This window comes from Panthera uncia, chromosome C2, assembly GCF_023721935.1.
Source record: "Panthera uncia isolate 11264 chromosome C2, Puncia_PCG_1.0, whole genome shotgun sequence".
NCBI classification, from domain to species: Eukaryota; Metazoa; Chordata; class Mammalia; order Carnivora; family Felidae; genus Panthera; species Panthera uncia.
This window is the reverse complement of record NC_064810.1, coordinates 130,106,650-130,121,946: the sequence shown is the minus strand read 5'-3', so window position 1 is coordinate 130,121,946 and position 15,297 is coordinate 130,106,650. Positions and strand designations below refer to the sequence as shown.

The 15,297-nt window shown below is 36.0% G+C and overlaps 1 protein-coding gene across 10 annotated transcripts in view; it reads left to right on the top strand.

Annotated features, from left to right (window-relative positions):
* ANKRD28 (ankyrin repeat domain 28) overlaps nt 1-15,297 on the top strand; it is a 196,668-nt gene that overhangs the window by 103,714 nt on the left and 77,657 nt on the right. For all 10 annotated transcript variants that reach the window (XM_049628833.1, XM_049628829.1, XM_049628830.1 and 7 more), the window contains one exon: nt 8,077-8,155. In XM_049628833.1, coding sequence (XP_049484790.1) covers nt 8,077-8,155 — 79 coding nt within the window. The remainder of the gene's footprint in view (nt 1-8,076; nt 8,156-15,297) is intronic.

Below are 15,297 nucleotides of genomic sequence, written 5' to 3'. Positions count from 1 at the left end.
CTCCCTCTCCCTCTCTCTCTCCCTCCCTCCCTCCCTCCCTCCCTCTCCCTGATTGCACTCTGTCTCTCCCAAAATGAAATTTTAAAAACTAAAAAAGTAAATAAAACACAATGTAAGGATTGTTCCAAACAGCTGTAAGTATACAAAGTACCACTTATGTACCAGAGTAAGCTAGAGTTTTATTTGAAGCAGCTACAGACATCCACCAGCACCCTACAGAACTGTATCCCAAGGCTGAGGTTCCTTGTGTGCAGTTTTGAGAACAGCCAGGCCTTATAACTTATTTATGAAAGGGTAAGACAAGATTGGGTCTGATAAAGTCCTAGGTAAGTTCAGCTGAACTCTGTGGACCACAAACAGCATTGGAAGTTAATAGCTGACTACTATACATGGGAGTTTCAGTCTGATAGTACAGATAAAAGAGAAAGGGAAAAAAATTACTAAGAAAATTTTGATTAAAATTTGGTAAGAAAAGTGAAGTCAGGCCACAGAATGTTTTGAAGGAGAATTATTAGTTTTAAGCAGACCATGGTGCTTAAAGCTCCCGTGCATAATGGAACATTACAAATAGAGGCTGTGTAAGAAGTTAGGAGCCCAACTGCCTGTGTTTGAATGTTGATTCTGCCACTGCCACGTGATCTTGAGTAAGTTCCTTAAACCTTCCTGTGCCTTGATTTCTTTATCTGTAGAATAAGGAAATACATTGGTTCCTTAACCCTGCAGGGTAAAGTGCTTGGGGCAGTCCTAGCAGAAAGTAAGCACTAGATAAGTGTTGATTGTTGAGATTTTTAGGATTACTATTCTTAAGAGGTTATAGCTAATATATATAAACACTTTCAGTTACTGGACAAGGGCAGAATTACAGAATTGAGTCCTTGCTATGAAAGTCATGGTTGAATCCATGTAAGTGGATAAATTCTCACAGTCTCTAAGTATTTCTTGTACGAATGTTCTGTTTCACTTTCACTTTAGCATTTCTAACTTTTCACTTTTTGGTTTTCCTACTCTATATGTTTCCTCTCATTCCAACCTGATCCTGAAATCTGCTTTATATTAAAAGCTCCTACACAAAATATTGAGAATGTACAAGTACAGTTTTAGTTCCCAGATTTTACTTAAGATACTTCCCCTTAGATACAATCCTTTTCCTGACCTGTGCTTGGGATCTACCATGGATTCCCTTCTTTCTCACAGCCTCATTCCCTAGGTTGTCCAATCTTGCTTGCCTATGTTTTATAGACTCCTTTTGGAGCTCACTATAACACAACATATAAACCAAAATATAATAGGATTTTTCTGAATACTTTTTTAAAACTTTAAAGAAATTATAGATACATCAGAAATTGCAGAAGTGGTACAGAGAGATCCTTTCTTTCCATCAACCAGATTCTTCAAATGTGGTGACATCATACTGTGCATTATTAAAACCAGGAAACTGATATTGGTACAATACAACTAATTACAGAATAGACTTCTCTTGGATTTCACCAGTTTTTTTGCATTCATTTATTTATTTTGCATTCATTTATTTGGCATCGTCTTTATGAATAATCGTATGACATTTTGTCACATGTGTAGATTTGTATAACTACCAACACGTTTAAGATACAGAACTGTTGCATCACTGTGAAGAACTCCTTCACGTTCCGATCACTTGCGTATCTCTCTTTTGTATGTACCAGCTCAGCATATTGGCCCAACCCCAAATTGTTAGCAATCCCTGATCTTCTTAACCCATCTGTTGTAGGCCATCTTCTTTCAGGATTATCGTTTGTAAGAGTTATAGCTATTTTTTGTTTGTTCTTATTTGGGGAGTGTGGGCAGTTAAGTTTTAGTTGCCCTAATCATGTGCACAAAATATTTTTTCTGAGTAGTTACATAAGAACTGTAAGAAAAGTGTACTTCAGAATATATGATCAAATCTATGTGATCAAAGTTAATATTTGTTGTTTGAGTCTAGTGTATATATTCAATAATTCTAGTTGGGATTATTTTAAGAATACTACATTGAGATGCAGTGGTTTCTTAAAAAACTGACGTCATATCTGAGAAACATTGTCTTTGTAACGTGTACCTGGTACTTGTGAAAATGCCTGGGATATTAAAATATTTTTAGGATTTTTAATAAATAGCTTTTCAGTTGGTATAAATGTTATTTTTAATTTTTTCCTTTTTTACTTTTTGAAACATGTACATGGTAATAACTCCAAACAATACCAAAGGCTACAAATAGTGAAAACTCTTTCTCACACTTTAAACCCTAGTCCGGCAGTTCCCGTTCACCCAGAGGTAATCACTCTATTAGTTTCTTGAGTATCCTTCCAAAGATATTTTATGCATAATCAAGCCAAAGTGGATGTAGAACCTTTTATCATACAATTGTTCTAAGCCTGCATTTTTTCATTTAACACTGTGCTTTAAAGACTTTTCCATTGATAAGGAACATTGAGGTCTGCTTGTTTTTTTAAATTGGGGGCATGGTGTGATATTAGGATTTATAATAAAAAGTATATATTTGGTCTCTGTTCCCATTTCTGGCAGTGAGCTCCTAAAAACCCTTGGAATTTCCTGTGAGAGAGCAATGAAAGATGTCTTTTTTATGTAAATGAAGTGACTTTTGGAAAGCTTAGAATGAGGGCTCCTTGCCAGTGGAGCCAACCTTGTGATTAGAGGGTGGGGACTCTCAGTCCCCCTTTCCCCCAGTACCACTGCCTCTGGGGAGTGGATTAAGCTTAGTTGCCAGCAGGTGTTGATGCAATCAGTCATGTCTACTAAGGAAACCTTCATAAAAGTCCCAAAGGAGGGCGTTTGGAGAACTTCCAGGTTGGTTGACCAGAAACCCTTAACACCTGCCACTGTGCTGGACCTGAAACACTATCAGGATTAAAGTTCTTTGTTCAGCATCTCACTCTATGTTTCTTTTCCATCTGGCTGTTGATTCGTACCCTCTAATGTCCTTGTAATGAACTGGCAGTCTAGTGAGAAAAACTGGTTTACTGAATGAACCCTGTGAGCACTGTAGCAAGGAGGGTGTCAGGGGAACCTTTGATTAATAGCCATTTGGTTAGAAGAAGTACAGGTACACAACCTGGACTTGCTATTGGCATTTCAAGTGCAGGGGGAGGTCTTGTAAGACTGAACCTTTAGCCTATGGGATCTGATGCTCTCCCCTAGTCTGAGTTGAATGGTAACACCATTGTGTATTGGGGCTTTGCTTAGATGTGTGGAGGGAAAAAAACCTACACAATGAAACTGGATGTAGAACCCTTACATGGTATTTCACTTTATGAATGTACAACTAGAAGTTCTCTCATCTGATAGCTTTTATAACTGGTAGTTAATAAGTTTGACAGAGGGAACTATAAAAAGTGATCTTTGAGCTTTTTATTGTAATAATGTTTACTTGACAGCCATCTTTTTTTTTTTTTTTTTTTTAATTGAGCCGAGGCTTTTTTGTTGACAATGTGGATTCTGCTGTTCATTGTTATCTTCCTTGTATAGACCCTGCCCCCAGTGCATTATCTGTAACCCATTTTGGGTTTCTTTAAGTGGTGTGAGAATTTAGACACTTAAGAATCAAACTTAGAGGGAGCCTGGGTGGCTCAGTCAGTTAAGCTTCTGACTCTGGATTTTGACTCAGGTCATGGTCTCACTCTTTATGGGATTGAGCCCCAGGTTAGGCTCCGCACTGACAGCATGGAACCTGGTTGGGATTCTCTCTCTCCCTCTCTCTACTCCTCCCCTGCTTGTTCTCTCTCTCTCTCTCTCTCTCTCTCTCTCTCTCTTTCTCTTTCTCTCTGTCTCTTTTTCTCAAAATAAATAAACATTAAAAAAAGAATCAAACTTAGGGCAAAACTGCCCATTTGTTGACTATTTGCCTTAGTGATTCATTTCTCAGCCACACCCAGTTCAGTAGCACTTTTTTTGATAGCTTACCTTTATTGAGTCTTTATGTGATATTCAGTCTAGTGATCATAGAAACAATTTGCTTTTCCCACTCCTATTTTATCAGCTTAAATAATACTTAAATTACATAGTTATGATTGCAATTTGGACGAACATTTGTGGTAACAAACACATCTTATCCTTGATAAATAGACACCCAGTGGTGGGAATAAAAGTGGTAGCCTAATAGTCAAAATACACCGTGTGCCAGAGTCTTCATTAGTTTTACACAGGAAAACAGAGTATCAATTAATCATGTGAGTCAGTTAAATGAAGGTTGGTTAAGAGCTTCTTGTATTTCGTTTTAGATCGCCATTCGCCTGTTGGTGGGCATTTAAATTGTTTCCAGCATTTTGCTTCCTACAATAATCAATAAGTATACTTAATCATTTTGTTTGCATATACATAGGAATATCTTTATCTAAAAATTCCCTGAACTAGAATTAGTGTGTACAAGGGGATAGTCATTTTTTCATATTAGTAAATTTTGCTAGAGGGAAATCTTAAATATTGTGTAATTATCAATACTTAACTATCGTAAAGTAAAATATAGGTAGATTTATTTCTTTTAAAATTATCCAATGTGTTCCTTTTTTCCTTTAGTTTGATTTGTAGAGAGGAAAACTATGTTCATGAGTCATAAAATACATGAATAGTATTCAATGCATTGAGTCATAGAATTCCAGACATCTCTCACACATAAATGACTCACTTTGTGTGTGTGCTGTGTGTGTGGTTTATCCTTTGCAATAGATATGTTTCTCAATTTGAGTAAGTCTGATCATATTTAAACACTCTGGGGAAGTTTGCTGTGTTAATGATTAATACTGAAAAGCCTTAAACCAAGGATCCTTTTATTAAAATGACTAAATTAGGACTCAGCTTTGAATAAAGTCTGAGATTTTAGTGGCTCTAATGTTGGTTATCAACAACTATTCAGTGATTTCTGTGCAAAGAATTCTGTTTGGTGGGGTATACACTGGAATAAAAAACATGATCTTGTGGAAATTAATTGTGGTTAGAGAGACATGAGCTCTTATCACTAAACAATTTTAATAGCCACTGTACCAACCTCCCGTTACTGAAACATCTGTTAATACCTAAATGATAAAAAACAGTATCACAAATGTATTAAAGTTATATGAAAAAGCCAATGAAGAGCAAGTGATAAATACACACATTTTTATAATACCTTTTTATATGCTACTGTTAAACCTTTTTTGGACTGCCTATTAATATTTTTTTCATCTCTCTTTTGACTAGCAACTTTTTTCCTAATTTATTCTCAATTGTCCAATTATTCTTTCTTAAAGTATTTGGGGTATTGCCAAACTAGAAAATTACTGCATCGTGAAATAAACTTTTTCTTTTTCTTAAAATTTGAAAGCTATCATATTCTAATACGGTAAGAGACACCAAACCTCTTTAAGTGAGAAATTTATTGGGGCAGCTGGGCGGTTCAGTTGGTCGAACCTCCCAATTCATGATTGCAGCTCAGGTCATGATCCCGGCGTTTGTAGGATCAAGCCCTGCGTTGGGCTTGGCGCTGAGCATGGAGCCTGCTTAAGATTCTCTTTCTCCCTCTGCCCCTCTCCCCCACATGCATGTGCTCTCTCAAATAAATAGATAAATAAATAGGAAATTTATTTCTCCTAATAGTATAGGAGTTAGTGGTCCAGGTTTGTAGAGCAACTCTGTTCTATAGAAGATCATTCAACATCTAATTGCTTGATAGTCTTCTAGTATATTGGCCTAACCTCTGTAGAATCAAAGCTGGCTCAGTTTCACATCTGCCTTCCAGCCTGTGGGAAGTGGGAAAGTATTAGTCCTTCTCTAAGGTGGTTGTCTGCTAAATTAAAGATGACCTGGAGCGCCTGGGTGGCGCAGTCGGTTAAGCGTCCGACTTCAGCCAGGTCACGATCTCGCGGTCTGTGAGTTCGAGCCCCGCGTCAGGCTCTGGGCTGATGGCTCGGAGCCTGGAGCCTGTTTCCGATTCTGTGTCTCCCTCTCTCTCTGCCCCTCCCCCGTTCATGCTCTGTCTCTCTCTGTCCCAAAAATAAATAAAAAACGTTGAAAAAAAAATTAAAAAAAAAAAAAAAAAAAAAAGATGACCTGAATGTTGTGTCTTTACTTCCACCTTACATACCACACTGGTTCACACTAAGTAACAAAACCTAAAGGCAGACTAGGAGTATATTCTGTTACTGCATGGGTAAATAACCAGCTACGACTTTATTTGTATGGACAAAAGGGAAAATAAATAATGGAAAACAACTAACAGTCTATCACAAAGCTGTATCCAAAAATTTGGGTGTAAATTTCAAAATAACTCTATGTAAATAGCTTTCTCAGATGCAACCAAGTCAGCAATACCCTTGTAACTTTAGATGAGGTGTAAACATGAATTAAAAATCCCTGAATGTCACTTTACCCCACAATCTTGCTTCTGAAACTGGAGATCATTGGTGTTTGAGCAGGGGAGGTACATGACGCCTTACATTAGTTGTAGCTTCTCTTCTTGAAGGAAGATTTGGAAGACTATGTATTTTTTAATGACAGTATAATTAAATACACTGTTACATTAGTTTCAGGTGTAAAATGTAATGGTTCAGCAGTTTTATACATTTCTCAGTGCTTATCAAGATAAGTGTACTCTGAGTCCCCTTTATCTGTTCCACCCATCCCCCAACTCATCTCCTCTTTGGCAACCACCAGTTTGTTCTCTGTATTTTAGAGTGTGTGTATGTTAGAGTGTGTGTATGTTGGTTTTTTTTTTTTTTTTTTGGTCTCTTTTTTTTCTTGGTTCATTTGTTCAGTTTCATAAATTCCACATAAATTCATATGATATTTGTCTTTCTTTGCCTGACTTACTTCACTTAGCATTATTGCAAATGGTAAGATTTTATTCTTTTTTTTTTATGGCTGAGTAGTAGTCCATTGTGTATATATGCCACATCTTTATCCATGTATCTATGGATAGACACTTGTGTTGCTTCCATGGTTGTATGTAATGCTGCAGTAAACATAGGGATGCATATATTTTTTGGAATTAGTGTTTTTCTTTTTTGGAGGTAAATATCCAATAGTGGAATTACTGGATCATATGGTAATTCTATTTTTAATTTTTTGAGGAACTTTCTTACTGTTTTCCACAGTGGCTGCATTAATTTGCATTCCCACTATCAGTGCACAAGGGTTGCCTTTTCTCCATATCCTTGCCAATACTTGTTATTTCTTCTCTTTTTGATTTTGGTGATTCTGACAGGTGATATCTCATTGTGGTTTTAATTTACATTTCCCTGATGGTTAGTGATGTTGAACAACTTTCCAAGTGTCTGGTGGGCATCTGCATGTCTTCTTTGGAAAAATGTCTATTCAGGTCCTCTGCCTATTTTTTAATTGGATTGTTTGTTTGTTTGTTTGTTTGTTTTGGTTGAGTCATACAGATTCTTGATATAGTTTGGATATTAACCCCTTATAGGATAGATCAGTTACAAGTATCATTTCCCATTCAGTAGATTGCCTGTTTGTTTTGTTGATGCTTTATTTTTTTTTTTTTGCTGTGCAAAATGGAAAACTGTATATTTTTTTATGTTTAAAAAGATAGGAATATATTTTAGAGCCACAAACAAAATTGGCAGGAATTTTAAGAAAAACCTTACGACTGTTTTAAGGGATAGCTTCAAATCCCCAGAGAAATATTCTGGGGTACCTGTGGAAACATTTTGATAGGCAAAACTTTTGGTTTGTTAGGGTTTGTTTTATTTAGTTAGGTTAACAATTCCAAACTATGTAAAATTGTGGAAATGTATTGAGGAGGAATAGGATGAAGTCAAAGAAATTTGCATTCGTATATCAGCAGCATATAGGCATCTTTAGTCAAAGAAAGCCTAAGAAGCTATTTCTCTGTTCACCTTAGGTTTTATTTTTGCTGTACTTTATATTTAAGGCCAAAATATTTTTTCAGGTCTTTCTTCTCCTAGCAAGGAAATATTTTGTTAATGGGACTTGCTGACTTAGACTAGGGTTGTGGAACTTGTAAGTTGGTAGTTCATGGTTCTTCTTCATTTAAAGTACACTGAAATCAAGTTTATGTTAAAACTTAAGTTCCACATTTCCTTCTTCTCACAGGACAATGAAAAGAGAACTCCACTGCATGCTGCTGCCTATCTTGGAGATGCAGAAATCATTGAACTGCTTATTTTATCTGGTATGTAAAGCTCTATATAATAAGAGCACATGATGCATATTTTTGTCATAATTAATGTTTATCAAACCTAGTTGACTATTTCCTTATATTTGTTTCCTAAGCTGAAACTTGCTTGTTCATTCTACAGCTGACCTTCTGTCACGTGCTAGGTCCTACTGTAGTGCGTAGAGTACATCAGAGAGCAAAACAAAGATTACTGCCCTTCTGGAGTGTATACTCTAATAAGGAAAAACAGGCTATAAATACAAGTAAATAAATGTTATAGCATGTTAGAAGATGATAACTGCTATAGAAAAATAAAAAGGTAGGTGAGAATTATGGGGTGAGATGAGCAGTATATAAGCTCAGGCAGTACATCGACTATTCATAGTAGGCCTGATTCACCGTAGAGTGACTGGGAGACAATTGCAGTTCTTCAAGGGGAAGGTGATGTGGCTCAGACCAAGTGCTGTAGTGGAGATATTGAGAAGTGGTAGTAATTTGATGTATTTTGAAAGTGATGGCAGCCAGGTGTCTATCTGTAAGTAGCTTCTATCTAACTCTTTTTGAGGGCCGGTAAAATACATTTTAGGAACTTGTACTTTATTGTACAGATCAGACGGTCTGTCGTCAGAGTTCAGATACATTTTTGTTGTAGCCAAGTTATTATAAATTATATTTGTTGGAAAAGGATGCACGTGCTTGAATTGTGCTTGTGTTGTCAAATTGCGATATACACACAGTGCAATTGGAGAAATAGTATCATTCATTTAATTTTGGGGAGTAAGACCACTGAGAGAATTTTTGAATGAAGATCCCAATTCAATAGCCTAAATAGACTTTTGCCATTTTATAAGTTTATGAAAGTTTTAAAATCTGGGTTTTATAACAAATTGTATGCTTATATAGAATTAAATATAATTAAATATTGACCCAGCTAATATTCTTTTTTTATTGAAGTATAATTAACCTACAATGTTATATTAGTTTCAGGTGTACAACAGACGCATTACTCAGTGCTTCCCAGATGATATTCTTATATTAGTTTCTTCATGAGTAACTTCATCACAGATGAACTTCCTTGAAGATGTCTGTTCCTCTGTGAATGCTAGCTCCCTAGTTTCTAGCTTAAATTTACTAGAGATAAGAACGGAGGAGGTACAAGAGAAAAATCATATTTCCTCTTAATTAAGGTTTCTACTATAATAATATGAATTGATGGATATAGATTTATATATGGAATTTTCTTTACAAACATTTTCCAAGAAACAGTTTCTTTTTTTTGTTAAGAAATAGGTATGCTACAAACAGTACAGTTCCTGCTAATTTAATGTCTAGGACTTTGGATAAGAACTATACTGCTAGGTTTCTAATTTTAACACAGAATTCTGTTTATTTACTTCACATTTTAATGCAAAGATGTTATGACTTAACATGGAGGGTTCTTTTTTCCCATTTTTAATTTTTTAACCTAGGAGAAGCTTTTCAAATGCTCAAAGTTTGACTTAATCCCTGGCTTTTAAAGTGAATGCACCAAGGATTTTTAGCTACCTATAGAAGGTTGACTTCCTTGTCTCTGTGTTATATAGTCAGATGAACCTTATGATATGATAATATCAGATATCAGCTTCAAAATAATAAACATTTGAGAGGATGCTTAATTTCTTTTGAATAATATGAATAGAAATAATGTATAAAATTAACCACCATACATTTATTAAAAACTATTTCAGCTTGTCTTTGAAAAATACTTTTAATACTATGTTTTATCAGTTTCATGGGTAATAGTTCATATAGTTGTATTTATAGTTCTCAGGATAAAAAATTACATTTTTACCTTAACCTCTCACTGTATTATTTCCTGGCTCCAAATTTCCTTTGCCTTCAGTTTCTACTACTCTCCCTTTTGCACATTCTGCTCTAATGCCACTGGCCTTCCATTCTGGGTCTTTGAACTGCTCCTTCTTTAACCTCAAACTGTCTTTTCTCAAATAGCCACGTGATCTTACCTTTTTTTATGTCCTTGCTCAGATGTTACCCCCTCGGGGAAGTGACGCCTGATCACTGCCACCACCGCCACCATCCTTTCCCTCTCCTTTGTGTTATCTTTTTTCCTAGTACTTATTATCTGATATTCTTTTAAAATTTTGCTACTTGTTTCCAATCATTCTGTCCTTACTAGAATGCAAACTCCAAGGCAAGGATGGATTTAGTCAGCTTTGTTTTCTAACATATTTATTCCCATCACCTACAATAGTTTTGGATACTTGTTGAGTGAATGTGTGGTTATAGCAATATAAGTTTAGGCTCTTCACATTTTGGTCTCAGTTTCTAAGGTCTTTCGTGGAAGTGAGAATGGGAGAGGTGGGAATGAGGTAGGAATGTGGGGGTCCAGGGTAAGTGGAAAAGGAAAGAAGAGGGGCGCCTGGGTGGCTCAGTCGGTTAAGCGTCCGACTTCGGCTCAGGTCACGATCTCGCGGTCCGTGAGTTCAAGCCCCGCATCGGGCTCTGTGCCGACAGCTCAGAGCCTGGAGCCTGTTTCAGATTCTGTGTCTCCCTCTCTCTCTGCCCCTCCCCTGTTCATGCTCTGTCTCTCTCTGTCTCAAAAATAAATAAACGTTAAAAAAATTAAAAAAAAAAAAAAATACCAAAATTTAAAAAAAAAAAAGAAAAGAAAAGGAAAGAAGACAAATGATTTGTTTCTTATGGATGCAACTCAAGCTCTTCCTTAGACTTTGTTTCTCTTCAGACAACCACGTAGGCTCTAAGAAAAATAAATAAAAACTTACTTGGATCTGGAATAAAATGAGTTGGAATGAAATCCAAGGCTAAGTTTCTACTAAACCAGAACCTCCATTTTCTACTTACAAATGAAAAAAAAGTAAATGAACCAGGCTCTGTGTTGCCAGGAGAAGCATAGTAGATAGTAGATAGAAGATAGTATAAAGAGCATAGATTCTGTGGCCAGATAGATTTAGGTGCAAATCTTAGTCCTACCTCTTAGCACCTTTGTGAACTTTGGGAGGTTGTTTAATCTCTCAGCTTTAACTTCCTCTTCTGAAGGAATTTATAAATTTATATTTATTTTCAGATTTAATATTTTTATATATATTTTAAAATTTACATTTTAAATATAAATCATTTATATTTCTAATATAAATTTTATAGGTTTGAAGCAAATGAGATGATGTTATTAAGATATCTAGAAAAAGTTCCTGGTACATCATAGATAATTAAAATTTGGGCTATTATTTTTTTAAGTTTATTTATTTATTTTGAGAGTGAAAGAGAGAGTGGGGGAGGGAAAGAGAGAAAAATCCCAAGCAGGCTCTGTACTGTCAGTGCAGAAGCCTCATGCGGGCTCGAAGTCACAAACTGTGAGATCATGACTTGAGCTGAGACCATGTTGGACACTTAACTGACTGAGCCACACAGGAGTCCCTGGGTTATTATTTTTTAAGCACTCCTTTCTTTCCTCAACTTTATTTTGGTCCTGCCAAATAAATAAATAAATTCCTGATATCAGGAATTACCTTTTTTGTGACTTTTAGATACAATCTCCTAAAAATTCTCCTCTCCCCATTGTGTAATCCACTCACATTCTGAAATGATTAACTGGAGAAGTGACTTGTCTATTGGGGAAATACAGATAAGAGTTTATTTCCACAACCAAGAAAGACAAAGGTTGAAACAAAATAGACTGTACACAGTATTCTTACTCGATTCTAGAATCAAAAAAAGGTGGGGGGGGGCGGATTTTAAAACTATACAGAAGGGGTGTGCCATGTTACTGAACAACCAATGGGTGAAAAAAAGAAATAAAAGAGCAAAAAATATCTTGAGACAATTGAAAATGAAAATATACCAAAACTTATGAGGTGTAGCAAAAGCAATTCTAAGAGGAAAGTTCATAGCAGTAATTGCCTGCATTAAGAAAAGCGAAAGAACTCAAACAGCTTGGCTTTTCACCTCAAAGAACAAGAGAAAGAAGAAAGTAAGCCCAAAGTTACCAGAAGGAAGGAAATAACAAAGATCAAAGTAGAAATAAATGAAAATCTAAAAACAATAGAAAAATTAATGAAATTAAGAACTTTTTTTTTCCCCCAAAAGATAGGCAAACTGTTAATGAGACTTATTGAGAAGAAAGGAGAGTTACTCAAGTTAAATAAGATCAGAAGGAGGAATCATGCCAACGGATCCCACAGAAACAAAAGGATCAGGAGCGCCTGGGTGACTCAGTCGGTTAAACATCCGTCTTCGGCTCAGGTCATGATCTTGGGGTTCATGAGTTTGAGCCCCGCATTAGGCTATGTGCTGACAGCTGGGAGCCTGGAGCCTGCTTCCAATTCTGTGTCTCCTTCTCTGTCTGCCCCTCCCCTGCTCACACTCTGTCTCTCAAAAATAAACATTAAAAAATATGTATATATGAAGGATCGTAAGCGACAATGAATAGTTACATACCAACAAATTGGACAACCAAGAAAAAATGGATAAATTTGTACAAACATACAACCTACCAAGAATGCATCATGAAGAAATAGGAAATCTGAACAGACCAATTACTAGTAAGGAGATCGAGTCTGTAGTCAAGAACCTCCTAACAAAGAAAAGTCAAGACAGATGGCTTCACTGGTAGATTCTACCAAATTTTAAGGAAGAAGAAGGAACACTTCCAGACTTCTTTTTTTATGAGGCAAGCATTGTCCTGATAACAAAACCAGACAAGGATACTACGAGAAATGAAAATTATAGTCCAGTATTCCTGATGAACACAGATGCAGAAATCCTCAACACAATATCAGTAAACCAAATTCAATAGTACATTAAAAGGATCATACACCATTTTCAAGTGGGGTTTACTGCAGGAATGTAAGAATGGTTCAACATCTGCAAATCATTGAGAAGCACCACATTAACAAAATGAAGGATAAAAATTACATGATCATCTCAGTGCAGTAAAAACATTTGACAGAATTCATCATCCACTCATGATAAAAACACTCAACATAGTGTTCAATCTAATGAAGGTCATATATGACAAACCCACAGCTACCATCATACTCAACGGTGAAAAGCTGAACATTTTTCCTCTAAAATCAGGAACAAGATGAAGGTACCCACTCTCTTCACTTTGATTCAACATAATCCTGGAAATCCCAGGCAGAGCAAATAGGCAAGAAAAAGAAATTAAAGACATCCAAATTGAAAAGAAATAAGTGAAACTATCTCTATTTGTAGATGACATGACATTATATATAGAAAACTGTACAGTTCACCAAAAAACTGTTAGAACTAATAAATTCAGTAAAGTTTCCGGATACAAAATTAGTATACATAAATCATTGTGTTTCTTTCTATAGATTGATAATGTACTATCAGAAAGAGAAATAAAGAAAACAGTCCCATCAAAAAGATATAAAGTGCATCAAAATGAGTAAGATAGGTAGGAACAAATTTAATCAAGGAGGTAAAAGATTTGTATACTGAAAACAAATAAGTCATTGATGAAAGAAATTGAAGAAGATAAAAATAAATGGAAAGATGGGGCGCCTGGGTGGCGCAGTCGGTTAAGCGTCCGACTTCAGCCAGGTCACGATCTCGCGGTCCGTGAGTTCGAGCCCCGCGTCAGGCTCTGGGCTGATGGCTCGGAGCCTGGAGCCTGTTTCCGATTCTGTGTCTCCCTCTCTCTCTGCCCCTCCCCCGTTCATGCTCTGTCTCTCTCTGTCCCAAAAATAAATAAAAAACGTTGAAAAAAAATTAAAAAAAAAAAATAAATGGAAAGATATTCCATGCTCATGAATTACAAGAATTAATATTGTTAAATCTGTATACTACCTGAAGCAATCTACAGCTTTAATGCATGCAGTCTTTATCAAAATTCCAATGGCATTGTAACAGGAGTAGGAAAAACAGTACTGAAATTTGTATGGAACCACAAAGACCCCAAATAACCCAAACAATCTTGGAAAAGAAAAACAAAGCTAAGGGCATCACATTTTCTGATTTCAAACTATATACAAAGCTGTAGTAACCAAACTAGTATGGTATTGGCATAAAAATAGACACACAGATCAGTGGAGCAAAAAGAAAGCCCAGAACTCAATCCATGTGTATGTGATAATTTATGACAAAGCCAAAACTATGCAATAGGTTAAGGGCAGTTTTTTCAATAAATGGTGTTGGGAACACTGAACAGTCACATGCAGAGAATGAAACCTTACCACTGTCTCCTACCATATACAAAAATCAACTAAGAATGGATTAAAGACTTGAAACCATAAAATTCCTAGAAGAAATTGTAGGGGGTAAGCTCTTTGACCTCAGTCTTGGCAGTGATTTTTTTGGATTTGACACCAAAAGCAGAAATAACAAGCAGGGACTACATTGAACTAAAAGGTTTCATTCAGTACAGCAAAGGAAACCAACAAAATGAAAAGGCAATGTACAGAATGGGAGAAAATATTTAAAATTATGTATCTCATAAGGGATTGATATCCAAAATATAGAAAATTCACACAAATCAATAGCAGAACAATCTGATTAAATCTTGGGCAAAGGAACTGGAAAGACATTTTTCCAAAAGAGACCTACATATGGCTGACAGATACATGAAAAGATGCTCATCATCACTATTCATCAGGGAAATGCAAAGCAAAACCACAATGACATATCGTCTCACACTCATTTGAATGGTTTTTATGAAAAAGATGAGGTGAAAAGTTTTGGCAAGAATGTAAAGAAAAGGAAAACCTTGTGTACTGTTGGTAGGAGTGTAAATTGGTAGGGCTACCGTGGAAAACAGTATGAAGGTTCCTCAAAACATTAAGAATGGAACTACCTACCATAGGATCCAACAATTCCACTTCTGAGTGTATACCCAAAGGAAATGAAATCACTATCTAGAAGAGATATCTGCACTCGCGTGTTAATGGCAGCATTATTCTCAATAAGCAAGACATGGAAACAGCCTACATGTCTGTCAATGGATGGATAAAGAAATCGTGTGTATGTGTACACTGGAATATTGTTCAGCCATAAAAAAGATAACTGGTCAATGATCCAACAAGATGGATGGACCTTGAGAACATTATGCTAAATGAAATAAGTTAGAGAAAGATAAGTAATGCATATTCTCACTTATATGTGGAATCTGAAAAAAACTG